Below are 24462 nucleotides of genomic sequence, written 5' to 3' on the forward strand. Positions count from 1 at the left end.
AGCTTCTAGCTTTCAGCCCTTTGGGGCTTGATCTCGATGCTGGAGGCGGTAGTGGGTGGCCCCACAGGAGCTGCGCTGTCCAGGCTAGCCAGCCTGCCAGCCTCCCAGCTTTATCAGAAGGCCTCGCTTGTTCTCTCGCGTAGCCGTGTGGGAAACGATTAAGCTAACCTGCCGATGCGATTCGTTGTCTGATTGATTTACGAGGAATTCAGCATTCATTCATTGCATTGCATTGCATTGCGTTTCATTGCACAGTAATGCCCATGCAGTTGGTAAAGCTCACAGCCCATGACGCAATGCGGGCCATGACGTTAAGCTGAACAAACAGACGGCTCCCCATAATTAGCCATTCAACCCCTCCACACCACTCGCCCCTTTTGGCGGGGCGTTCTGGGTGCCGGAGAGCCGCTCTCTTGCAGGGCCATTGACCTCATTCCTCAATTCCCTTCTGGAAGGTCCAATCCCATCCCATGCCATCTATCATCAACGTAGGTATCTGCCTCTTTCCCTTGTTTCTCGCAATGCTATTGACATCATCTCCGTCCATGCCAGCGAGCTATGGCCTACCAATGCACAACTGTCCAGACCTCGCCGAAAAGGTCGAACCATGAGGAAGCGAAGACGACCCAAAACTCCCAACGAGAGCGAAGAAAACGGAACCGATGAAGCCAAACAGACCGACACACGAAGCCGGCCAGAACACATAAAGATGCAGGCGGACTTTGGCTATCTTAGCATCTGCGAGAGCTGCCAGACATCAACGAAGCTGTAGCCCGCAGCGTGACGAAGGTAACACAACATCGATATGACGGCAACGTGCATGCCGCGATTGACGGTGGCGTGGCCCCGTTCTCCTTCGACCACTGATTCAGCGTCGTGATGTGTCGAAGAAGGCTTGTTGGTTGTAATATGCAGCCAATATCCTCCAAATTGCAACAGGTTGCCTGCCTACTGAACATGTCTGTCCATAGGGCAGGCAGGTAGAAGAGCGTCTCGGCGCAGCATCACTAACATCGTTTCCGTAATTTTCTTGGAAGGTTTGTATCTATGTACGTACATGATTGCATTTGCTGTTCCCATACGTATCCTCCAAACCCAATCATGTTTCTGCACATGGCGACGCATGTTGGAGATGCCCAGGCGTTCCAAGCAAATGTGACCCCGCATTGCTTCAATCCACTGAAGGTATCAAGCAATCTGTGCCTAGACTATCACAATGCACAGCGAGCAAACACCACAGCAGAGGATGTGAATACCCACTTGCATATCGATTATGTCGCAGGTAGATTAAATATATGTATATGCAGGTAATTGAGATACCAGCGCAGGAAGCCAAGGGGTCGAGGGTCACAAGCTTCTCGCCCCGCCTCTGAAGGTGCATAGATCTCCTAGATGTTGATCACTCTAGTCACTCAAGTGTTGATCTGCCATACGGATATACCGGTCGCTGGCTCCCCTCTTTTCCTTGCCATCAAAAGCCTCTAGCTGGAGCCGCAGCGTCGTCGCAAAAGCCTCTATCTCGTTCCTGCCCAACGTCTGCATGATCTTGTCCAGCCCAGAGACCACGTAGGGGTCATCACTGGCGGCTGTGGCCATCATCCGTTGCGGGGATGGCCCTGTCGTCGCACCCACTACGAGATGCTGCGCTGCTATCGCATCTTCGTCACCACCGCAACCGTTGCAAGTAGTACTGAAAGTAAAACGCCCACCACTTCCTTCCTCCGGTCAGATCGCAGACCGTAGCGCCTCGATCAGCTCGGCTGAGACGACGCCCCCGAAGACCCCAGCCAGCTCGAGCGTGAGCTGCGCGTACCGTGCCGCCACGCGCCGGCAATCCGCCTCCAACGAGACGCCGTCGTCACGGGCGGCGGTCTGGCGCATCGCCTCGCTGCGTAACTGGAGCGGGGCGTAGTGGTACTCGCCAAGGTGGGCGCGGGCGTCGCACGCGGCCGAGACCCCCTCGGCCAGCTTCCGGGCTTCCGCGATCTCGCCCGCGACGAGGTGAGCCCACTCCCGCGTCAGGCTGTCGTGGAAGGCGCACCACTCGTCGCCGAGGCAGCGCTTGCACGCGGGCAGGGTCGTGCGTTCGTCTTCGACGGTGCCCGTGGTGCTGGTGTCGATGCCGACGAAATTGGGGCCGTAGGAGTCGGGGCGGATGACGATGAAGATGAGGGTCTACTACCCTTCCGCTTGTGCTCGAATTACGTTTCCGGGTCGCATATGATGGCCGCAAGGGTCTTGAGTAGAGGCTCGGCTGTCCCTAGTGCGTACTGCTGCAGAATATCGAAGTACGTGTCGACAAAGAAGTAGGCCTGTGTACATCAGAAGTCGGGTCATGTTAGCGCGTTCTGGGAACCAGTTCTGTCATTCCCCCATTGACTTGAAGACATCTTTTTACCTCGTCACTCGGGGGTTGCCAGGGGCTGCTACGCACATTGTCCCAAACAAATTGGCGGTCTGGATGGTCAACATGTGCAGGGGCAGGCCGGCGAGCACGTGGCCCCTCAGTATGTGGTGCTCGGTCACGTCGGCCACGACGGCGTTGACGAGCTGCAGCATCTTCTCCGGCAGACGCAGGCACACGGGCGCCGGTAGGGATGAGGGCGTAGGGGGTGACCACGTGGAGGGCCGGGGCGCTACTGCAGAGGAACGAGCTTGGGGGTTTGGTCGGGATTTGGTGGACTTCTTGTTCTTCCTTAGGTTCCATTCCGCAAAACGTCTCTTGTACATACGCTCCCTACATTTCCATGATCATGTCTCCAGTCAGCAACTTGATTATCAACTAAGTATGTCACACTAACATGGCGAGGAAGCCGTAGTCCCGGACAATGGTGTTAATGACCAGATTCAGGGACCTGCCTTCGGTGATATAGAGCTGCGTGATGATAGTCCGGTGCAAGTCGAACTCTCATGTCGTCGCCCAGGTTGACTCTGATATCGATGCGGGCGAGGACTGGGCGCCAAGAAGGCTCTTTCGGAGTAGGTCACCACCGTCATTCTCAGTAGCGTGGGGACATAGCGCGACGAGGCTGATTGGCACGTCGACAACTGGCCTGTGGTGTGTGCTAGGCGGAATCCTATGAGCGAACGAAGAATCCCCGAGTTGATAAACCGACGGAGGAATAAGCGGAATAGTGAGAAGAGAATTGGCATTTATCACATGCAACTGATGATTGCTGCTGGGCATCAGGTAGATGGCGGGAATTGGAAATTGAAACTGGGGGCCGGAGGCTGAGTGCTGCAGTAGATGGTTCAAGAACATGCTGTGCCTCAATGATCCAATGTTCGTGATGCCATTTTCGAGTACATTGTTGCAGCGGACCGTCCAGTCGGTATCAAATCACCTCCTGAATGACGTCTTCTCCGTGCTTAAGCTATCAATCTGATTCCGATGTCGATTCGACAATCTGCCAATTCTGCAAGGTAGGCTTCCACATGTCGTCGATAGCATCCATACGTTTATTGGCCACTTGAACACTGCCCTCGTCGCTACCTTGCCTCCTCCTATCTACACTGTGATGAGCTTATTAGCAAATTGATCTTACCAGTCATTAAAAGGTATCTTCGTATGAAGACGGTCTGATCACCTAATATCCAAAAGCTCTCCCAAAGCCAGCCTTCGGGAGCTTCAGTTGGTGATATGTCCCAGGGGGCGCCCCAGGAGGCCTGTGAGGTATCGTTATCAGTCCTACAACACCAGAAGCTCGCAAGACAACCAAGAGGCGCCCAGAAGTAGTGATTTATAAGCGGCGGGGTTTGCTGCCGCGGTTCTACCCCTATTCTGCTGTGATCTTCGGGGCCGGAGGGTTGCATAATGCTGGAACTACTGCTGGTGCCAGTGCTTCGCTGTGTTCAACTGCAGGGGCTGGACTGTACCGTAGAGTTTTAAAGGAATGTTGATCCTCAGATACGTATATTGACTCAGTGTATGACCCATTTCATGTAAATGAGTGGACTTGATGAGACACATTGTGACCACTATGAACGATATGATTTGGAAAGACTCATACATGATGCTTTAGTGAGCACATAACGTCCAGTCCACTTGTGTTGACTCTTGTTCGGTCAAGATAATATCCCCCCTATTTTCTGCCGACCCCCGTAAAGTCGCGACCAGATGACTCCTGAGATCCCTAGCCAGGAAAAGAGTGATACATTGGACGATTTAAGAAATCACATACGAGTAGTAACTTAGAAACACCTTACTAATCCAATGCCCGTCTAAATCGAACATGTTGTATGCTAAAAGAAAAGATTGAAGCCCCGTTTCCCGAAATGAGAAATGAAACGAGGACCCAAAGAAGTAAATGTATGATGATACATCAACATCCCAATACACCACCACTTTCAATGCCCAAGCGGCCGGCCTATTCCATATCAGCACCCCATACTGTGCCATCCCAAGTCTGCATGGACCAAGATTGCACAAAATCACCGCCCTCCTCCAGGGTGATGCCGCTCCCCACGGTGCTTGCCGCCACCAACCCGCCGGTCCCGCTCAAGTCCACCTGCGCTCGTGCGACGGTGCCGCTGGGACCGCCGTTGCCGTCCATGTCCATGGCCTCGCCACTGCTTTCGGTGCTTGGTGGCTGCTGTCCCCCAAACGGCAAGCCGTCCGAGTCCGTGTCGGTCACCGTCTCATAATCACTGCTGTTGTCGACATTCATGCCGTTACTGGTGTCGTTGTCAGTCGATCCCAGTTGCTGGTAGCCACCAAGACCACCAGTCCCTCCGCCGCCGCCGTCGTTGCCGTCACTGCTGGTGCTTGTGTCGTTCGGGCTCGGTGGCGTGCCCAGACTACCACGAGCTAAACGAGCTAAACGACGTAAATTGCCATAACGTCCTACACGACGTAAAAACCCTACACGGTCTCCATGACCCCCACGGCTGACACGGCGTCCACGGCCTCCTCCGCCACCTCCACCCCGTCCACCTCCCTGGTTATTATTGTTACTACTACTACTACTATCACTAGACGTCTGCCCATCATGGAATGCCCTCGCCACGAAGTTCACGACGTTGTCATCGGACTCGAAAGCCCTCCACTCAGGGGGTATGTTCCCGAAGTCCGCAGGCCCCTTCCTGACGCCGCGCTCGCAGACGGCGAGAACGTCGCTCAACAAGGGGCGGTGGATCTCGTAGGTGGCCATCATGTACCCGATAATCCAGCGCAGCTCCGGGTCGAGCCAGGGGTACAGCCGGCGATTCTGAGGCAAGAACAGTTGGTCCGCGTTGGTCGCCATGCCGTTGTCCATGTAGCAGCCGCCCTCAGGTCTTTGGGGCGACCTCCTAGTGATGAGGCTTTGGACGAACTGTTGGTGATAGAGTGAAGAACTCGATCAGTAGAAGGGACAGCAAGATGGACAAAAACCAAAACAGAGAGGGGATTGAGAAGACTGTAAGTCAGTGACAGGAACAAACTCACCGATGCCAAATTCGTGGTATTGTTACGAATTCCTCTTCGGTAATCGGGAGGAGGCTCGCCAATAGGGGGCTCACTAGGTTCCCTAGCCATGCCGAAGTCTATGATTTTGATCCCGGGCATCAGGCCGTGTTCAGCCGATCCATGTTGGATTTCCGAGAACAAGACTATATTCAGTTTGCTCTACTTGTAAGCCAGTGCTCTGGTAACAATTGCGATTTTTCCCTCTCTTATCGAGAGGGAACCCGATTCAAGCGACAATAAGATGGATTATGGAATGGAACCAAGTGCTTGCTTATTGAGGAGCCGGGACTTACTGTTTTCCATATGTAAATCGTTGTGAGCTAGAGGGGTCGGTGCACGGGTGGGATCGGGCTTTTCGAGCTCTTCAACGGCCTTGTGCTCGCCATTCGGAGGCCATGTCATGCCAACAGAGGCTCGGACAACTGGGCAAGACAACGTCAGTAACGTATGTAATATACAGGAGATATAGTCGCTAAACAGTAAAGAACCGAGGTTGGTGGGTAAGATGCAACTTACAGCACGTCATGATAGACCATAACACACGATTCGGCACATGCACGTCCTCAAACTCCCATATCATGGACAGCCTGGTGAATAGATCGTGGAAAGACCCGTTAGGCACGTAGTCGACAACAAGGGACGCACCCTGCAGCCCGTTCAGCCATCGCCCGCGCGTCCCGAACAGGTCCCAGACACCGCGGCTTTTCTCGTGCCATCGACGCTCCCGGGAGGCCAGCAGCTGCGCAAAGTGCATGCCACCTCTTAGCAACTAGACAAGGCCGAAATGTCAGCAACCAATATCATTTTACCGTCTTGATTCTACCTTTCTCTGATGGATTCCTTCCTATCCCGTTTATCTTCTCATGTTTTTGGGTGTTACTCACCTGAAGGAAATAGATTTCGTTAATAATGCTGTCCTCCCCCTTATCGTGGATACCACGCTTAAGGACCAGCAGCCGCGGTGGGTTTTGTCGAGTGTCCTCAATGAGGGCGGTGATACCGTAGCCACCCGCCATAAGGAAGCGATTGAATACGAACCCGGGGTGCGGCGGCCGGAGAAATGGGACAAGATCTCGCCCTGAACTGCGCTAGCCGACTGGGCATTGTTGGTGTTGACACGGTTGGAGTAGACCGTTTTATCTTCGCCTGGATTGAGTAAGGGCTGCGGGTCATGCGTATCCCCAGGGCCATACAGGTAAGCCAGAGGGTTGTTAAAGTTGGCCGCGGCATCGAGGTTCACAGGAGAGGGGAACATAGGCTGATTCGTAGACCCTGGTACCGCTGGGGGGTACGGGTTAAACGTGGTGAGTGCGTTAGGGCCTTGGCCTAACGGAATATTGTCGTTGACGCCTGGAGGCGTAGGCTGTTCCACCGGCGGATTCCCAGTGAGACCTCCCGGTGGAGGTGGAGGAGGAACGGGAGGCGGGGGGAGGCGGAGGCGGAGGAGGAAAAGGAGGTGGAGGAGGAACAGGAGGTGGAGGAGGAACGGGAGGCGGAGGAGGAATGGGAGGCGGGGGAGGAATAGGAGGCGGGGGCAGGCCTGGCGGCGGGTAATTTATAAACCCCCTTCCTCTTCCTGGGCCGGTTAGAGGCCGCAGCGGTGGCAGGTATCCCGGAAACCCTCTTCCCCTCCCTGGGCCGGGTGCCGGCGGCGGTTGCGGGCCCAACGGCGGGTTTCCCAAAAGCCCTCTACTTGGACCGGCAGCGCCTGGACCCTGTCCAGCGAAGGGGTTCACAACGACAGGAACCCCGTCTTGGCCGACCTGCACAATATATCTTCCGCTCTGCGCGGGCGGCGGTGGCGGCGCCGGGTACAGAGGAATGTTGAGCCCTGGGAGCGGGAAGGCCGGCGGCGGCGTCTCTCCCGGAAAGACATTTTCTGGATCGGCACCTGCACCCTGTCCTCCTCCTCGCCCGGGCGTGAATATACCCCCCTCCGGGGTGGCACCGCCCCCTCCTAGTCCGCTCGAGCTCGAACTCGACGAGGAAGACGAGGTGTCAGCACCGCCCTCGGGGCTCCAGTACCTGCCGCTCGCGTCGTAGAACCCGGCTATAGGAGGTGTCACAGGAGGAGTCGGTGGCGGCGATGGCTGTTCTACGAGCAGATCTGGTGGCGGCGATGGCATTGTTATTGAAGACGCACGTCGGGCGCGGGGCTGAGGCAACGGTGTGGTCGGAGACTCCCAACCCTTTCCAGATGGCATAACCACAGGTTTAGGCGACGGTGTTTCTGAGGGCGGTAGGGTCGGCGCCGGGGGAACCACCAGAAGGTCCCACCACGGGCTGGTTACCACCAACTCCTTGTGCAACCGGAATCGGACCTCCTGAAGAACTTGGGGAAGACGTAGGTTGGGAACTGTCGCTACCGGGATCATGGTTCTCTTTCTGAAGCAGGGGTATTGTAGACGACGGTGGTGGCTGGGGTGGCGCCGGGCGGCCTCCAATAGGATCGACCACAGATATGGTATCCTGTCCTTTTTTGAAGGAAAACTTTCCTGGAGAGGCAGTCTGGGAATTGCTGTTGTTCCCGCCCGTCTGTCCTGCTGGCTGCTGTGCTGCCGCTTGTTGCTGTTGTGCGGCCAGCCACTGTTGGTATGCGACTTGTTGCTGCTGCCATGATGCATACTGCTGTTGCATTATTGGATCATTGACTTCCCAACCTGCTTGTTGTTGTTGTTGCCCTCCCGCTTGTGGCGCGGCTGCTTGTTGGCCTTGACCCCCTGACTGTTGTCCTCCCGACTGGCCTCCTGGATCTGGCCTATCATTGCCGTCGGGGTTCAACCTCCTAGTTAGGAACCGCCGATTCAAGAAACTCCTAAAAAGACTCGACATGGTTGCTGGCTTTTCGGCCTCGCTCGAATAATACAAGACGTAGCAAAAGCCAGTCAAGAGTCAAGAGAAGATTGATGGTAAGAGAAGAATAACACTCTTCCCAAGAACATGCCTGGGGAGGTTTCAATAATTCCGGATGCGAACAGTAGAAATCGAAAATGGTTATTGGGAACCAGACCAACAAAGCACAATAGAGACAGTCGGGTACACGTGTCTTTGTTACGATATCGAATGCAACACTAAAATCAGCGCCGAAAAGCGCGTGGAGCTAGCCAATTCAATTCTATTCAAAGTGAAAAAGAAAATAAGAACAAAGATGAACAATTCCTGGTTGATTCAACGGCCCTTACTGCCGAGCTTCTCGAGATACTCGCCCACGACCTGCTTAGCCATGACATCGTATGTAGAAAGATCAATATCAAGGACATCTCGTACCTGACCATGTAGTTATATTAGCACTTTATTCAAGATTATAGTATGGAGCGAAATGGATAAGTAGATGTGTATGCATACCTTGGCTGTATCCCATCTCAGGGGTACAGTAGTCCACTTTGGGCCACCTGGGCGGAACAAACCCGACTCAAATGCGTGAGGGAAGTGCTTCTTCGCAATTGGTACTGTATCCTCCCATTTGACATCGCTGTTCAAAACGAAGGATTGATTTCCTTTGACATCCGGATCGAGAGCCCGAACATGTGCGCGGGCTACGTCGGTACACAACACCGCATTGCCAACCGCTGCGATTTCTCCTTGCTCGGCACTGGTATTATCTTGGCCGTCGCTACCAGAACCTGTTCCCGGTAGAAGGCGATACATCATCATGCGAGTAGAATCTGTGTCGGTGGCTAGCTCGTCCTTCCCGAAAATCAGAGACGGCATGATGGAGATCAGGTCGAAGCGCGGGGTCTGTTCTCTGACGAATGATTCTGCGGCATCCAGTGAAGCAGTCTTAGCCGCGCAGTATGCGTGAAGCTGCGACTTGTATGGCGGCGCCGAGACGGAAACGCGTGTATCTGGTCCACGAATGACTTCTTCGCCAGCTTCCCTCTGGGCTGCCGCAGCTGCGTCGGAGTAGAAGTCGGCAGGTGCAATAGCCACCGTGGAGCTGGTCATGACTATCCGTCTCACCATCTTGCCTTTGTTATGTGCAGACCTGAGGATGCCCAGGTTACCCTGCACACAAGCCGTGACAAAGGCGTCCTCCATCTGGGCCTCGAGATGATCTGTAGGGAGCGGCGCGGCTACGTGTATTACGAACTCAACGCCTTGCATGGCTTCATCGTACGCGCCGCGGGCCGCCATATCTGGTACGATGACGAACATCAGCTGGGTCGCCGGCGGGTTGAGGGCGACGATGGAGGAGGCGGCCCGTACTCTGGCAATCTTCTCATCAGAACGAGCGGTAACACGAACACGATAACCATGCTTGAGTAGGTCGACTAGGATAGTATAACCCAGAAACCCGGTGCCGCCGGTCAGCAAAACGAGTTCTCCGGTCATGCCTGGATGGGAGTCTAAAGGGGTTTGTAATGAAAGGCAAGTGAGTAAATGTATCTGAGAGAATGAGAAAGCAAGAAAACCACTGCTTTACTCGGCCTTTTATGCCAAAAGGCCGCCCAGCTGAAGAACTAGAGGTGCAGAGTGGCAATGCATGGCATCGGCAAGATTATCCTGTCAGTTAAGGGGCATGTTCGGGGGTATGTTCGTATGAAGATCACAGTGCGAGATATCTTCTTCAAACATGTTTCCTATTCCGGACAGTAGTGAGTCAGGGGACCGTTCGGCTTACACCGCAGTAGCGCCTGCCGTTGCTCTAGCCAAGCTAAGACGGGATGACAATAAGCTTCGTCCCACAGAAAGGAAGAGAAGATCTCTCGGGTCTCGGTGTTATCGGCGCATGCTGCAGAGTCGAAGAGTTCCAAAAACCACCGTCCTGTCGCACAGGTGTCAGTTCGCTCCTGTGTCCCGAGCAAGCCGACAAAGGCTATCCACAAAAGTGCCTGTTCATGCGCTGCCCATATGCTGTTGTTGGTGAGGGTGCCATCGACCATAGCCTGTAGGGCTGCTGACATCCGGCGCAGCAGTGTGCTCTTGGGAGGTACGTGTCGCAACGTCACGTATGTGAAGACTTGAGCTGCAAGGACTAGTACATGGTTTCGCCTAGCAATATTGGATAGACCATTCCGCCCTTGAGAGCGATATTGTAGAATGCAGCATTCTGCATCATTGATTCGATTTTGTTGAAGTACAGAGAGAGCTGTCGACGATGTTTCCTGTGTCAAAAGCGCATCTCGCAAACGTGCAAATATGTCAACAAGTGCACGCGAGTTGCTCCCAAGTATGGAGTGGTTGAAGGATGGGTTCTCTGCGCAATCTGATCTCGACGCCGGAGGCGGTGTCTGGCTGGAATGTAGGGCCGGGAACATGAGTTGCTTGTGCAGGACAGTAGCCACCAGCAAGTCGGCCCTATTCATAAGTCAGTGGTTGCTGATGAATAATTTTATAGATAGGTGGAATTTACAAGGTGGTAGCCTTGCAGAAGATGAAGTCGGTCTCAAGGTTACAACGCTGCCTGTATGAGTTGAACAGCGTATGGACGCCACGCAGATGCAGTTCTGCGGCCTCAAAGTTGTCATCGTAGATCTGGAACACATTGAGTAAATATGCAGTGGGCGACTTCATGGTTGCAAAAGCACATACCTCCACAAAGACCAATGTGGACATGGTGGACATCAAGAATGCCATGTCGACGTACCGTGCCCCGACGCCGAAGTGTGGTAGCTGGGTTCTAACCTCGCGAATCGCTTCGTACTTGTGACGCATGCCCTCGAGTTGTATGGAGCTATCCAGTTCCGTGCTTTCGGCGCGCCACAGGACGGCTGCCATGGCTAGGGTGCTGTGCATCATCGGCACACTTTGCATGGCATAGGGGAGCCAAAGCCTGCTGCGATCGGTGGCGACCGAGTGGAGTTCATACCTGGAGAATACTTACATCGAGCAGTTGGAATCAATTGACTGACATCTGAGCCTCGAATCTGCCATTATCCTTACTCACAGTATCTGATCAAGTGATCGACTTGGACGTTGCTGGGTACTGGAAGACTATCGAAGGGGTCGAGTCTGCCCTCGCTCACTGCGTTCAAACGCACGCAAGATCGAGATATCGGCAGCGGGACCGAGAGCTGTTTGGTTCAATTAGTTCGGGTATCAGGACTCGGAAATGAAGAACATCTCGCTGGAGAAAAAGACGAATGGGTAGCCACGCACCTCAACTGAAGCTTCTCCCTTTCTATTTTGGGATGTCGACGACTTGGCGTGCTTGGCTCTTTCCTCTTGGGCTTTACTATCGTCTGGACGGGATTTTCGGAGAGCAGTGCGTATCGTATGGCTCCGCATTGACCTAGTCAATTTGGCAGGTTTTCCAGTTTCGCCTACGACGGCGACAAACTTATACTGAGGCATCTTCGAGCCGAGGAGGACGGAGTCGATCGACTGTCAAGATAGATTACGGAGAGACGTCAGGTTGATTTGGATGATGAGCAGCACTAAGAACATCCCATTGATCTACTGCCCACCCCGCGTCTGCTTAGTGGGGGTTGCCTGTACCACCCGCTATTTCAATGCTTGGGACCGGAGCCTAAAGCAGCTAATGCGCCTGTAGTAAGTCGTGTTGTAGTTCACGCAAAAGGGGCCATCACGCACCGTTTTCCAGTAAGTCAAAACCGCAATGTTATATGTGAATGGTTTGTTTTGTTGTTATTATCCTTTTGTGTGTATCTGTTTCTCGTTACATTCATGCTGGTAATAGTAGTGCAGCCCGCAAAAGCCAGTACGCCGGCTGACCCGACAAATGTACTGATAGCGCTCCCAGGCCTTGAGTAAGTCGACTGCCAAAAACAGCTGTGGTATAAGATTGCTCCCCAGCAGCATAAACGAAAACGCCCATCATTATACGTGTGTATATCCAGAGGAACTGCCCGCAGTCTATTTATCAATCAAATAGTCATATCAAATCATATTAGTCCCCGACTCCGCAGTATCTCGCTGAGCTCCTTCAGTTTGACCGGCTTCGTGAGGAACAAGCCGATGCCGCTCTCAAAGGCCTCGCGCTGCGTCTCGGCCGAAGCGAGTCCCGTGAGCGCGAAGATGGCACAGGCGTTCGGCGTCTTCGTGTCGCGCTCGTACGCCCGGATCTGCTGCGTCGCCTTCAGCCCGTCGAGGCGGGGCATGTTAATGTCCATCAGGATGCACGTGAAGCGCCCCGGGTTGGCTTTGAAAACCTCGACTGCCTCCATGCCATCGACGGCCGTCGTGTACGCCCGGTCAAGCTTCTTCATGTAGGCACACAGGATCCGGAGATTGATCGGGTTGTCGTCAACAAGCAGAAATTGCGACCTGGGGAGCGGGGTTCTCGGCCGCGACGAATGGCGTGGGGAGGGGACGACTGGTGGTAACGCTAAAGGAGGGATCGGACTCGGCGTTGCTTGTGTTGGAGGGTCGGATGGTTCCTCCGGGGGACTTGGCTCGGTGTCCGGCGACTCATATGGATTTCGTGGACTGGCAATCATCGGGAAATAAGAGTCAAATTGTGTGGCGGACTCGGTAGATGGCGGATCGGACCACCCGACTCCGTCAATTGTTGCTGGTGTTAACTGTGATCCCGTCTCGGTGGATGGTGTGTGAATAGAAACCGACTGTCTTCTCGAGTTCATGGAAATCTTAACATCTTGTAGTTCCAGCCATCGGTTGAAAGCGAGAAGTAATACCCTGGCAAGCTTCCGAGGTCCAGTTCTGTGAACGTTAGTATGTTTATGTTTATGGGGGTTGTGTAGGGCGAGCGAGGTACTAACGGTTGTGAGATGAACTCATACACCTGGCCATCATCGTGCAACATCGAGTCCAGGGTCCGGCGGTGAGCAACAGTAACGTTGGGGCAGACCACTACGATTGGCGGTTTACTCTCTGACGCCTCCCTTCCCAAGGATACATGTAAACTCGATTCCACACACAGCATCACATCGGGAACGAGATCGCTCGGCTCGGAGACAACCTCCATGCCTAACCACCCCTTGCAGATGCTCTCGACTGCCGGCACATTACCACGGGCGTTGGCTGGGCTATCATCGGTTGTATGATTATACCCCGTCAAACGAACACGGAGCCCCTTGAGCATATGTTGTTGTGTTCCGAAGACCTCGTCTTCTTTGCTGTCTCCAATCTCAAGGTCGACTGGAGGCAGCGGAAGCAATACTGTTACTGCAGTGCCAACATCCAGTTGACTCTTCACTGATACTTCGCCGCCCAATGAGGATACAAGCTTTTTCACCAAGCTGAGTCCAACCCCTGTACCGGCGCTAAGTTGGTCTTCTTGCATGAATGGCTTGAAAAGATCATTGTCGAGGAAATCTTTCGACATGCCTTTCCCTGTATCCGACACGACAATACGAATCATATTTTGTTTGATACCGCCACGTCTCTTCGTAGCAATATCATCTCTGGACAGTCGTACGTCGATCCGTCCTTTGTCCGTATATTTCAAGGAATTACCAACAAGGTTCATAACCACTCGTCGAATCGCACCTGCGACGGTGCGGCACTTATAAGATGGGCCGGGCTCAATGTCGACGTAAATTGCGACATTGGCTGGTATAGACGGCTTCTGCCAACCACTCTCGGCCATACGGTTTAGGCTGTGGGACTTGCTCTCGGCGCCACATTTCGAGGCCATCGTCGCACCAATGTCGGGGTCGGTGGTCTTCCTTCGGTCGTGATGTAGAGAGTACTCGGTCGACATGCGGCGGAAGCCGGCAAACACACTTTCCACCACCTCTTCAACAAGCGTATCGAGTCTAACATCCGACACCTGGATCTTCATCCCGTCTTCGATCGAAAGCCTCCTGCCATATGCGACGCGGGTCTTGCGTTTCCTATTTGAGTTCATGAAGTGGTTGACTTTGGAATAGTCCAGGAGATGATCCACTGTGTCGAGAAGCGTTCGGCCACAGGTCTCGATTGTATGAAGAAGATTGCCCTGAAACGTGTCTATGTGCGTGTCGGCCAGAAGTTCCGTACTGAGGATCAGCCCATGCAGAGGGGACCTCAACTCGTGCGATATGGATCCAAGGATGTCTGATTGAGCCTGGTGAGAGCGGGTGGCTTCGAGGCGATAAACGTCAGACATCAGCAACGTCCCAAACGCTCTGAGATAGCTAAGCTCAACGCGTGGGATGAATATGCGGTTGTGCTCGTAGGTGCAAGCCAAGCCGGCAGCGTACCATCTTTCTTTCTTGCTATCCCAGATTGGAGCGAAACAAATGCTCCGAGCACCAGGAAACATTTCTAGTAGCACCTCACCTTGCCGTTGACTAGACCAGCGCGTCTTGGTTGGATTGGTGTGTTGATTGGCGTGGGCCTTTGGCGTGGGTATAGCTATCCGAAGAGACGGGGTACCGTCTTCGGACGATTCGCTCGTCTGTAGCGCACCGTGTTCGTCGAAGTTAAAAATCCTACCGCGGGGGTGCCTTTTCAGCAAGGAAGCGATCAGACTCGCAGGTAAAATTGCAGGTGGCCCTGCCGGTGGAGCAGCCTTCTTATCCGAGCCTGTCGACCTTGACGTCCCGAGAACATGGCAAAACCCGCTATCGTGTACTCTCGAGTCCAGCGACATCTCATCGCTGCTGGATGATGTAGTCACGGAATCTGGGGACTGGTGATGGCCCCGTGACGGTTCTAGTAGGGAACCAAAGCTCCCGGAAGACGCATTGAAAAAGCTGACGTCGCCGATTTCAAGACAGGTCCGAATCACAGTGGCAGCCCTCGTGAAGATGCTCTCGAGTGACAGATCATCGCTATCTGAAGGCCATAGCTTCTTTGATAAGGTGGACGCTTTTTTGGAGATAGTACGAGGAGGCAGGCCTGGCCGAGGAGCAGGAGCAGAAGCAGCGGTTCGACTGCTGATGCTTGGGCTGTCCACCGTTACGGATTCACCGGATCCGTGCTCCTTGTCGTCGCGCATGTCAGAAGAGGAGACACGACGATCTACGTCGGGCTGGTTTGACACTTCATTATCGTCGAGTTGCCGTGGCGAGGCCGATAGATCAGTACTGAAATCTTTCCCTTCTCCATCGGCGCTAGTTGGTGTGCGAGGGACTTCGCCGCTGGTGGGGTGATTCTCGGCCTGGGAACCAACAAGGGTGGTGGTCTGATTACTGAGGTAGGATGCAACCCCAACCATCATATTCTCGGATCGCTCGAAAGCGACGGCGGCGCGTCGCGATTCGAGATGGGTCATGATGGTGCGGGTGACTTGACGGACAATGACATCCCACCCTCTAGCCTTGGCATCTTGCTCAGATATGGGTTCGTCGTGTATAAGACTATATACCCCAATATTGATGCCTCGAGACGACCGAATGGGGGCGGCAACATAAAATCGAGCTGGAGAGCCTACCACACATTTTTTCGTGGAAAACCGAGGGTCGGTTTGTAGATCTTCGGCAATGGTGACTGGCAAGTCCTGGCCGGTACTTCCAGCAGGCTCATCGTGCAGCAGAGCCCAATTGCACACGCCGTGGTCCCGGGGAACGGCCGTCTGGCACAGCCATAGCGTTTCGCCCTCCCTATCTGCGTCGGCGAGGTTGGGCAGAAGAGAGAGGTTCGGAGTGGCCTCGGCCACGATATACTGCCATTTCTTGTCGAACAACGAGACGAAGGAGTGGGCAATTCCGGTGCGACAGGCGCCTAGCTGGGCGAGGGACGTAAGAACGGGGTCGATCGAGGAGCGCAACTGAGAATTTGGTATTGGGACTGCTTGGTCGTTGTAGACGAAGTTGGAAAGCAGTGCTGGGTCGTAGCTATGTGGGCATGTGAATGATCAGAATTGGCGTCTCTTTTCCTATCCCGCTGTCCCTCGCCCTTCCTGGCGACAAATGCTCACATACCTAAGTACCTCGCGTTCGCGAACCGATTCACGCACGCAGCTGCCCATTTCGAGAACAGGGACACAGAGCGAAAGGCATTAGGTCGCTGTGTGGTAGAGTTGTTGACGTGAATCAAGACAGAACGTGTCGTCCCTACACAGGAGCGAAAGGTGCATGTCGGGACCAAGATGGGTGAGATAAACCACACCAGTGGGCCCGGAGCACCGGGAGGGCGCAGAGAACTTGTGATGGCTAGCTTGTGTGCTGGTGGGATGGCAAAAGTCAGTCAGTCAACGACGCAAAGTCGCAGTACTACCAGCTACATGCTACATGTTACCTAACAGACGGACGGACATGGTCGGCCATGAACATCGAGGTTCCAGGCCCTCAAGCTAGTCCGGGCCCCCTCGCTTAGCTCCCTTAAAGCTTAGGTTCGTCCAATAGGCCGCCCGTCCACCTTCCCCATGGCTCATGCCCCATGCCATGACCATGCAATTTCGACTGCGATTTCAAAACTCGGATCTTTTCCACCACCGAAACCCACCAAAACAGGATTCTAGTGGTGCATTTGCTTGCTGCTTGCTTCTCGACACTAGTGGGCTACCTGCCGAACATCTGCATCGCCCACGACTGCAAGATCGAACTGCCATCGATGCTCCTGTATGCCCATCGTCCATAAATAGCTATCAACCTCGATGTTGTATTTGTTATGTCATTCCAGCTACGTGACTAGAGGTTCAATCATTTGGTTGCAGTTATACTTGAAATTTACCACGTATGCAGCCCTAAAAATCAGATCTCGATGAGCATCTTGCTGGGTTGATCACAGGGACCGGGCAACCTCTTAGTGGGTACGCTAGACCCTTGGCTTGCGGAACGATTTCCATCCCTCTGGTAAGGCCAACTTCGTCCGCTGCAAAACTCATTCAGGTTCTCTGTGCTGACTCGGTCCGCCAATCTGTCAATCGCCCGGAAGAATGATTTCTTGTTGCCGGGCATTTTCTCTACTTACGACGTGTCTCATCTGTCAAAACTATACCTCTAAAGCCTGGAAACGATCCAGGCAGTGACAGTTCGACATCCGGCGGCCCCCCTCCTGCCTCCCCCCAAAATGCCGGAGTGCCGCTTTGATAACACTTGCCACTGTCGCCGGCAATGGGCGAGAAATAAGATTTGAATAGGCTGCTTGGCCATTGCCGCCATCAGTGGTACTTTCATCATATCATATTCCCAAGTTCGACCTTAACCCAAGCTTGTGGGTCTCGGGTCAGAGCCGCCGACTGATCATCTGCATTGACCACTAGTAGTGGTAGTGCTATGTCGTGGTCTATCAGCACGGATGCATTTGGCATCTCGATGATAGACGTCAGGTTCCGGTCAGGTACCAACCAGGCGGGTGGCGGTAAATTGTCGATGACGGGGAGCGCGTTTCCCATATAGTCCTACTCGCCGAGCACTTAGCCGCTCTGCCGCTCTCCCGTATCGTACCGACAACAACTCCAGCTAGACTCTGCCAACCCCAGCTGGCGCAGAATGTTTCTAGAAAGGGTTGGCTTCGATTGACTGACTCCCCCATGATGGCTACTGGCACTAGCGAAGATGAAAGTCAGGCTCAGACTCGCGACGATGCAGGACGCGATATATACACCTACAATATCTAAGGACCAAGTAAAGAGTACCCGTCGAGCACGCCACGCCCTAACAATATGCGACGTTGCCCGATGGGTGTAGTCCCTCACCCAATTGTTTACCGAAGATACTGAAGCAATCTAGGAGCCTGATAGATGTACTTGTCGTACCGCATGCGTGACCAATCCAAGAATGATGTGAGCTGTGACTTGGTGTTAAGGCGGGGTATTGAGCCAGGTTGTCCAATAGGCAATTTTTCCATGCCAGTGTAGCATCATCTGTCAACTTCAGGTCAAGCGGGAGGGTATCTCGAATCTTGGAGTTCGATCGACCTTTGCCTCATAGCCCTCACATCTAAACAATCAAGCATATAACTATTCAACCCCTTGCTCTTGATGCCCTGTGAAACTGAATTATCGAATGTCGTGAACATACCTCTACTTTCATTCCACACTTGACTGTCTTCATTCTGCTACCATCTGAAGCCCGGTAGTATGTCTCTCGCCGAATCGATCGACCAGCCGGGTCAATCTCCCTCCCCGTCGCTTACGTCTACCGCCCACTCAAAGATTCCGAAATCAGGCTCTTAACTCTGCACCCCGGGGAAGAGACTGATGAGATCTGTATCGGCCTCAGACATGTCGAGTTGCAGGATAATGTCCCACTCATTCGATCCGATGACAAACCGAGCATCGAATACGAAGCTTTATCATACACCTGGGGCACCTCTATCTCAGGGCAATATGTTTTGGTAAATGCAGGCAACGGCGACGATGACAGCAATGGCTCCTCACAGCGTGTGATGGCCATCACGGACAACCTGGCAGTTGCTCTTAGGCGCCTCCGAAACGTGGTAACAGCGAAAACGCTTTGGGTCGACGCTCTATGTATCAACCAATCAGACAACACCGAAAAGAGCATCCAGGTTCGTCGCATGGGTGCAGTATACAGGTCAGCCGCCCGTGTCATTGTATGGCTTGGCCCCGAGCGTGATGAAAGCGCCCTTGTCATGCAACTCTTTGAGTTCACTGCAGCAAGAGCAAATGTGAATTGGACAACTCTAGTGTACACCCTCAATGATAACTACGTGGCCGAGGTCAGTATGGAATTTGGCATGGGGCCATACGCGTTCTCGGCGCACGTAGAATCGCTACTGGGGCGTGAGTGGTTCAAACGGGTCTGGGTGCGACAGGAGGTCTTCCTTGCACGACAGGCTGTTGTATTATGTGGCGCGAGCGAGGTAGGATGGGACGACTTCAAGAATGCGGCCATGGCACTCGCCTGCAAGCTCTGTAGGCCGCAATTTCGTAACATCATACACTATGTGGGCAAAGCCTCCTTGACATATTGGTCGGAGTTGAGTCTTGCCCTCCAAGGGACAGAGTGCAGCAATCCCCGCGACCGGGTCTACGGCATGCTTGCGCTAATGTATAGCGACAAGGTTGGCCTGCCTGACGTTGATTATAGCCTATGTACCGCCAAGGTGTACACGGCGGTCGCCGCGCAGTACTTCCAAAGATCAACAAACGCCGACTTGCTTATGTCGTGCGAGCTAACCCCTGACCGCATGCCCGGGCTACCAAGCTGGGTCCCGGATTGGTCAAGTACCGCAGCGACTGCAGACTTCACGTATGGTTGTTATACCGCCACAGACACTAAACCCTGTGTCGAGTTCCCGATGGGAGTCAGTGGAGGAGTTATTCGCTTTCCGGGCGTAGTGAAGAAGGCTTCGAAGATACATGCAGTCGAAATGATGGGATCTACGCATAGCGAGGCCACAGATGCAATCCTGCGTTTTTTGCAGATGGTTCCGGCTGTTGAAGAGGAATACGTGGGAGAGAAATGTTCACTCATCGAGGCACTCTGTTGGGCTATCCTATGCAATAAGCTTAAGCATAAGCACATCCCACGGAAAGAAACATTTATCACCCTGGAAGAGCTCCGTGCAGTGGGACATTACTTGGTGTACTTATTTGAAAAGGCACGTTTGGGCTGTAATAGCAGTGAGTACACTTCTGAGTATAAACGGTTTCTTGATGCAGGGTATCATTTTTGGAATGGTCGAGCACTATTTCTGAGTGAGGGCGGTTTCGTCGGACTGGGCCCGCCATCGACGTCTCCCGGCGACACCCTGTTCATTCCTTGGGGTTCACGCTTCCCCGTGTTGATGCGTCCGGCCCCCGGCGCCAGTTGTGTAGAAGAGAAAGAAAAACGTCAGAAACAGCAATGGCTAGTCGTCGGACCATGTTTCGTGAGCGGGCTGATGTCAGGTGAAGTGCTCTATGGGCCGCTGCCTCTGGACTATTGTGTGATCCAGCGCTGTTCAGAGGATGGGTTTTGGCGGCCAGAAATCCATAAAATGGTGATTCAGGGCGATCATGTCGTAAGCACAGAGCGAGACCGAGAATATGAGAAGGAAAGGGTTAAGCAGGCGTTCGGTGTGGACAACCCTAGATTAGTCACGCCTGAGATGGCGATAAGTAAGGGAGTGCCAATCACCTGGGTAGACTTCATTTGAGAGCGCATGCGTTGCATGGGTCCCAGGATACCAATGGTTCTCAGTTCAGGCATATTTCTTCTCTCGGAAGACTGTGATGCGATGCTTGTCCAAATCGACAGAATCATCGGTGTCAAAGGGGCGCGTGTGGGAGGAAGACTAAAGTGCAACTGGATTGCAGACGGCTGAACGGTCTCAAATTGATTGCATTTCCGCTGCAGCCCGAACGGGCTGGTATTGAGGCACACCAAGCATTAATTCTCCCTGATTTACCCTGTATTATGCCTTCCTACCCCATTTAGATAGAACAGATAACGATTGATGTTTGAGATCAGGCGAGAGTATGAAGTATGGAATACCCGCTTTCAACCCTCAGGCTTCTTGGAATGCAGCTGCTGGATGGTACAGTCAAGAAAGGTCTAAGGGGAAAGGGATGCGTGCCACGGACAGCCCGCCACGTGCCGACGCAAACGGACAAAGACAGCCGCCTCGTTTTTGGGATTGGCGGATCGAGTGGCCACGGAAACCCTGAGGCGAAACAAAACCTTCACTTCACTGTGAACAATGGGGAGGATTGATTCCGTAGGTTTCGGATCAGTCATTAGGAAAAAGCTTCATCCCGCTTCTTACTCCTAGTCTGCCTGTCAGGTTGGAGGAACGGAGAGACAGAAAACGAGACAATCGGCACATCGCGGCTACCGACTTCATCCCGCCATCCCATCTCGTCGCCCTAACAAACCAACAAGGAAAAGCTTCTTTTCATCTAGACCGCTGACTCTTCGCCTGCGTGATGACCCAAAAGTGTATGATGCGATGAAATCCCATCCTATCATCTAACCCTCAGGTTTGATTCAACCTCATGAAGTTGACTCAGCCTTACCAAGCACTTGAACTTCATCAACACTCTAAGCAACATACATTGCACAACCTTGGAAAAGATCACGCGATAATAGCTACAAGATGGCGACGACGTTCATTTTAGATGCTCAAAATGCACACCCAGATATCCTCGAGGAACTCCTTGGTCCCAAGCTCCTCACTCTCCAGCGCGAAGCCACCAAGCTGCTGGACCAGAGCCTCGAGCTCGCCGAACTGATCTGGGAGCTGGAGGTTGAGTTCCTCTCTTCACAGGGATCCTTATCGCCAGCATCATGTGATTACCAAGGCACATCCCTTACTCCCATCGCCGAATATGACGGCGACGATGATCTAGAGAGGGAGACTATCTTCTCACCACCACCACCTTATGATGCCGCTCAGCAAAACGGCGACGACGACATTGAAGACGACGGCGATGACATCTACTACCAATTAGCTGATATGCGCAATGAGGCGGCCGACCTCAGCAAGCGCAGCGGCAAGGCCTGGTCGCTGTTCTGCGAGGGAGTGATTGCGCGCCTATCGTCCTCGTCGCGCCTGGAAGACGCTGCGCAGCCGGGATCACAGAGGAATCCGGAACAGCCGCAGGAGCTGTGGCGGCAGAGCTTCCAGGAGGTAAATTGCGTGAGGCTGTCGAATTACGGGGAGACGAGAGAGGATGAAGAGAGACCGGAAGCTTGTATGCCCGCGACACACACCGATGAGCCAGCGGCAACATATTACTACGAAGACGACGACGCACAACTGGAGGAAGTCGACTGGGATCATTCTGCCTCACCCCATGGCGATGGGAATGCTAGTTATTACGACTACAGCGACGGTGATGAAGATGGAGATGAAGATGTAGATGGTGACGACGAGCCGGACGACTACGAGTTCCGGGAGCTAATTCGACAAGAGTATCTCGCACTTGCGGAACAGCACCTCTCGTCGCAGCCGCATGGCAAGCGGCAGCAGATGATGGAGGCGGCCGCGGCCATGCTCAGCGACGAGTTTCACGAGCAGAAAAAGAGGGGGTACGCGACGGCATGCAAGAACTACCCGGCTTGTTCGAGGACCTGATGGAGGACAGGGAGGACAATGATGATGATTCAGGCTACGACGAAGAGGGCGACGAGGATGAGGACGATGAGGATACTCTCACCTACGAGGACCTTCTTCGGAAACATGCAGTCCCGTGTTCGGAAGAGGACTCCAGCGACGTGGAGTCCTTCAAAAGCTGCCTCGAGGAGTTTGAAGAGGATGCAATTCTAGAATAATCCATTATATGGCGAGGTTCTGGCAACTTTGTTCGTCATCAATTGAGTTGGCTAGGTTCCCACGAGAGCTACCATTGCTTGTGCAATCCGTGGTCGTAAAGCCTGAATGGCTATGATGTTCCTATAAACATGCGGTACGCCCTAAGCACAAATATGTTCTCGTGAACTCTCCAAACCGAATTCTGTCTAGTCAATTAGACCTTATTGACCCCGCATTTTGATCCTCCAGCGATGCTGAAACATCACCGGTAATTGTCGCCAAGCAGCCACATCGCCATAATCAAGAACCCGATTCAATCACTTGCCCACGCCCAAACACCTCGAGCTCCCCAAGGGACAAGAATCGTCTTTAAAAAGTAGTCTGCAGTTTCGGGTAATCCTTGGCGCTGGCACCAAGATCCGCAAAGATGGCCTTGGAGTCGTTCTCGCTCAGACCCTTCATGCGCTGCGCATCCTCCTCCTCGAGCTTGATGAGCTCCTCCTCGGGCTCCTCTTTGCCGTCCTTCTGGTCCTGCTTCTGGGGCTCCATGGCCTTGTCGATGCCCGGTCCCTCGCCGATGAGCAGGAATTGCGTGTTGACGTAGTCGAGGTGCTTGGGTGTCGTGCCGCTCCAGCGGAGAGAGCGGAAGTCATCCTTGATACTGGTCAGGCAGTTAGCACCTACAACAAATAACAACGTAGAAAATCAAATATGCGAACGTACTCTTGAGGATAGTCTGGCTCCTCGGGCAGTTGCGCGTACTTGGGCGGCGGGTAGGCCGGGTTCCGAGTACTCAGCACAAAGCTGCCCTTCTCGCGCAACCCGATCTCCTTCTGCGCCTCGCCGAGCTCGCTGGGAAGCGTGAGCATGTACGCGAAGTGGCTCTCGCGGCCCGTCGACGTGATGACATACACGCCTTCGCCGACGGGCGTCGCAGCAGGCGAGTGGCGCGTGCCGGCGGTCTTGGTCTCGTAGTCGCTGGCAGCGAGAAACTCGTCCTTAAGCGCGGCGAAAGATGCGTGGACCTTTTCGACGAACGCGAGCCACTTGTCGTTCCCAGACAGTGGGAGCACCTTCTTCGGGATGGCGACGAGTCGGCTGTTGCCCACGTCGCCGATGGGGCCGTCGCCCAGCTTGCCGTCGTGCGCTACGGGTCGCAGGATCATGTAGGTCCGCGCGATATCCGGCACGCCGCTCGGGTCGTCGATGCCCACGCGGCCGCGGAAGAAGAAGTACACGATGCCCTTCTCCAGAATGCTCGAGGGAACCTCGCCCTCGCGGGCCTCGGGCTCCACAGCGCTGGCGCCGTTCTCTTCGCTCTTGGCGGGCTGCTGCGACGTGGCGGGTGTCTCGTTCTCCTTGTCATCGAGCTTATCGTTCTTCTCATCCTCCTGTGTCGGCTCTGCCTCTACCTTCTTTTCATCAGTGCTGCCTTCGCCATTCTTCTTGTTCTCATTAGCATCGGCGTCTTCTGTCTTTTCAGCCTCGTGATCACCGCCGTTGACGCTGAATTAGGTATGTCAGTGACAGTAACACAGGGAAAATAGAGATGCACAAAACATACTCAGGCATAGTCTCTTCGATAGTCTTCTGTGTCTTCTCATCGTCCTTCTTGGCGCGCTTTGCGGCTGGCGAGGTCTTCTCTTCTATCTCATGTTTCGTACCAGAAGCCTGGTCCTCGGACCCATTGGCCTGGGCCTCGGTGTTCTTCTCTGATGAGCGCGTGGTAGGCATTGTGAAATGAGTCCTTGCTCAATTGTGGAGTGGGAAGATAGATGAGTAGCGTGGCAAAACGAGGGTATATTTGAAAGATTACCACAAACAACTTTTGTGAACCCAGTGTTTAATCCGCAAAGTTGTGGTAGTTGACTTGGGGGAGCTTGTTGAAGGTTGAGTTCTGGGCCTTGAGCGGTTCAAGTACAAGGGAACAAGCAGTGACGGAATGTTTAGATCAGCCCTCATAGTGCATGTCAATTGATGTGATTCCCCTTAGCAGATTAAGCCTCAATTACAAGCTAGCA

At 53.7% G+C, this 24462-nt stretch overlaps 10 protein-coding genes across 10 annotated transcripts; 2 read left to right on the plus strand and 8 right to left on the minus strand.

Moving 5' to 3' along the window:
* Window positions 1-1725: 1725 nt before the first annotated feature.
* PG998_012258 (uncharacterized protein) lies at window positions 1726-2730 on the minus strand (the record flags this gene model as incomplete). The annotated part of the gene is made up of 3 exons (XM_066879074.1): window positions 1726-2110; window positions 2206-2312; window positions 2407-2730. The coding sequence occupies 3 exons, from the start codon at window positions 2728-2730 to the stop codon at window positions 1726-1728; spliced, it is 816 nt and encodes a 271-aa protein (XP_066725458.1).
* Window positions 2731-4367: 1637 nt separating this feature from the next.
* Window positions 4368-6462, minus strand: PG998_012259 (kinase-like domain-containing protein; the record flags this gene model as incomplete). Its single annotated transcript, XM_066879075.1, has 5 exons — window positions 4368-5312; window positions 5426-5589; window positions 5740-5868; window positions 5963-6185; window positions 6331-6462. The coding sequence occupies 5 exons, from the start codon at window positions 6460-6462 to the stop codon at window positions 4368-4370; spliced, it is 1593 nt and encodes a 530-aa protein (XP_066725459.1).
* Window positions 6463-6759: 297 nt separating this feature from the next.
* On the minus strand, window positions 6760-7572 carry PG998_012260 (uncharacterized protein; the record flags this gene model as incomplete). The annotated part of the gene is made up of 1 exon (XM_066879076.1): window positions 6760-7572. The coding sequence occupies one exon, from the start codon at window positions 7570-7572 to the stop codon at window positions 6760-6762; it is 813 nt and encodes a 270-aa protein (XP_066725460.1).
* An 88-nt stretch (window positions 7573-7660) lies between these two features.
* Window positions 7661-8278, minus strand: PG998_012261 (uncharacterized protein; the record flags this gene model as incomplete). The annotated part of the gene is made up of 1 exon (XM_066879077.1): window positions 7661-8278. One exon carries the CDS (start codon window positions 8276-8278, stop codon window positions 7661-7663), a length of 618 nt encoding a protein of 205 aa, XP_066725461.1.
* Window positions 8279-8614: 336 nt separating this feature from the next.
* Window positions 8615-9778, minus strand: PG998_012262 (uncharacterized protein; the record flags this gene model as incomplete). Its single annotated transcript, XM_066879078.1, has 2 exons — window positions 8615-8713; window positions 8792-9778. The coding sequence occupies 2 exons, from the start codon at window positions 9776-9778 to the stop codon at window positions 8615-8617; spliced, it is 1086 nt and encodes a 361-aa protein (XP_066725462.1).
* A 1017-nt stretch (window positions 9779-10795) lies between these two features.
* On the minus strand, window positions 10796-11182 carry PG998_012263 (uncharacterized protein; the record flags this gene model as incomplete). Its single annotated transcript, XM_066879079.1, has 1 exon — window positions 10796-11182. One exon carries the CDS (start codon window positions 11180-11182, stop codon window positions 10796-10798), a length of 387 nt encoding a protein of 128 aa, XP_066725463.1.
* A 1109-nt stretch (window positions 11183-12291) lies between these two features.
* PG998_012264 (uncharacterized protein) lies at window positions 12292-16265 on the minus strand (the record flags this gene model as incomplete). Its single annotated transcript, XM_066879080.1, has 3 exons — window positions 12292-13069; window positions 13129-16131; window positions 16219-16265. 3 exons carry the CDS (start codon window positions 16263-16265, stop codon window positions 12292-12294), a joined length of 3828 nt encoding a protein of 1275 aa, XP_066725464.1.
* A 1734-nt stretch (window positions 16266-17999) lies between these two features.
* PG998_012265 (uncharacterized protein) lies at window positions 18000-20344 on the plus strand (the record flags this gene model as incomplete). The annotated part of the gene is made up of 3 exons (XM_066879081.1): window positions 18000-18023; window positions 18320-19118; window positions 19161-20344. 3 exons carry the CDS (start codon window positions 18000-18002, stop codon window positions 20342-20344), a joined length of 2007 nt encoding a protein of 668 aa, XP_066725465.1.
* A 939-nt stretch (window positions 20345-21283) lies between these two features.
* Window positions 21284-22461, plus strand: PG998_012266 (uncharacterized protein; the record flags this gene model as incomplete). Its single annotated transcript, XM_066879082.1, has 2 exons — window positions 21284-22218; window positions 22275-22461. 2 exons carry the CDS (start codon window positions 21284-21286, stop codon window positions 22459-22461), a joined length of 1122 nt encoding a protein of 373 aa, XP_066725466.1.
* A 349-nt stretch (window positions 22462-22810) lies between these two features.
* Window positions 22811-24175, minus strand: PG998_012267 (uncharacterized protein; the record flags this gene model as incomplete). The annotated part of the gene is made up of 3 exons (XM_066879083.1): window positions 22811-23102; window positions 23165-23947; window positions 24006-24175. 3 exons carry the CDS (start codon window positions 24173-24175, stop codon window positions 22811-22813), a joined length of 1245 nt encoding a protein of 414 aa, XP_066725467.1.
* Between the last annotated feature and the right edge of the window lie 287 nt (window positions 24176-24462).

This window comes from Apiospora kogelbergensis, assembly GCF_038363985.1.
Source record: "Apiospora kogelbergensis strain CBS 113332 chromosome Unknown utg000008l_segment0_segment0, whole genome shotgun sequence".
NCBI classification, from domain to species: Eukaryota; Fungi; Ascomycota; class Sordariomycetes; order Amphisphaeriales; family Apiosporaceae; genus Apiospora; species Apiospora kogelbergensis.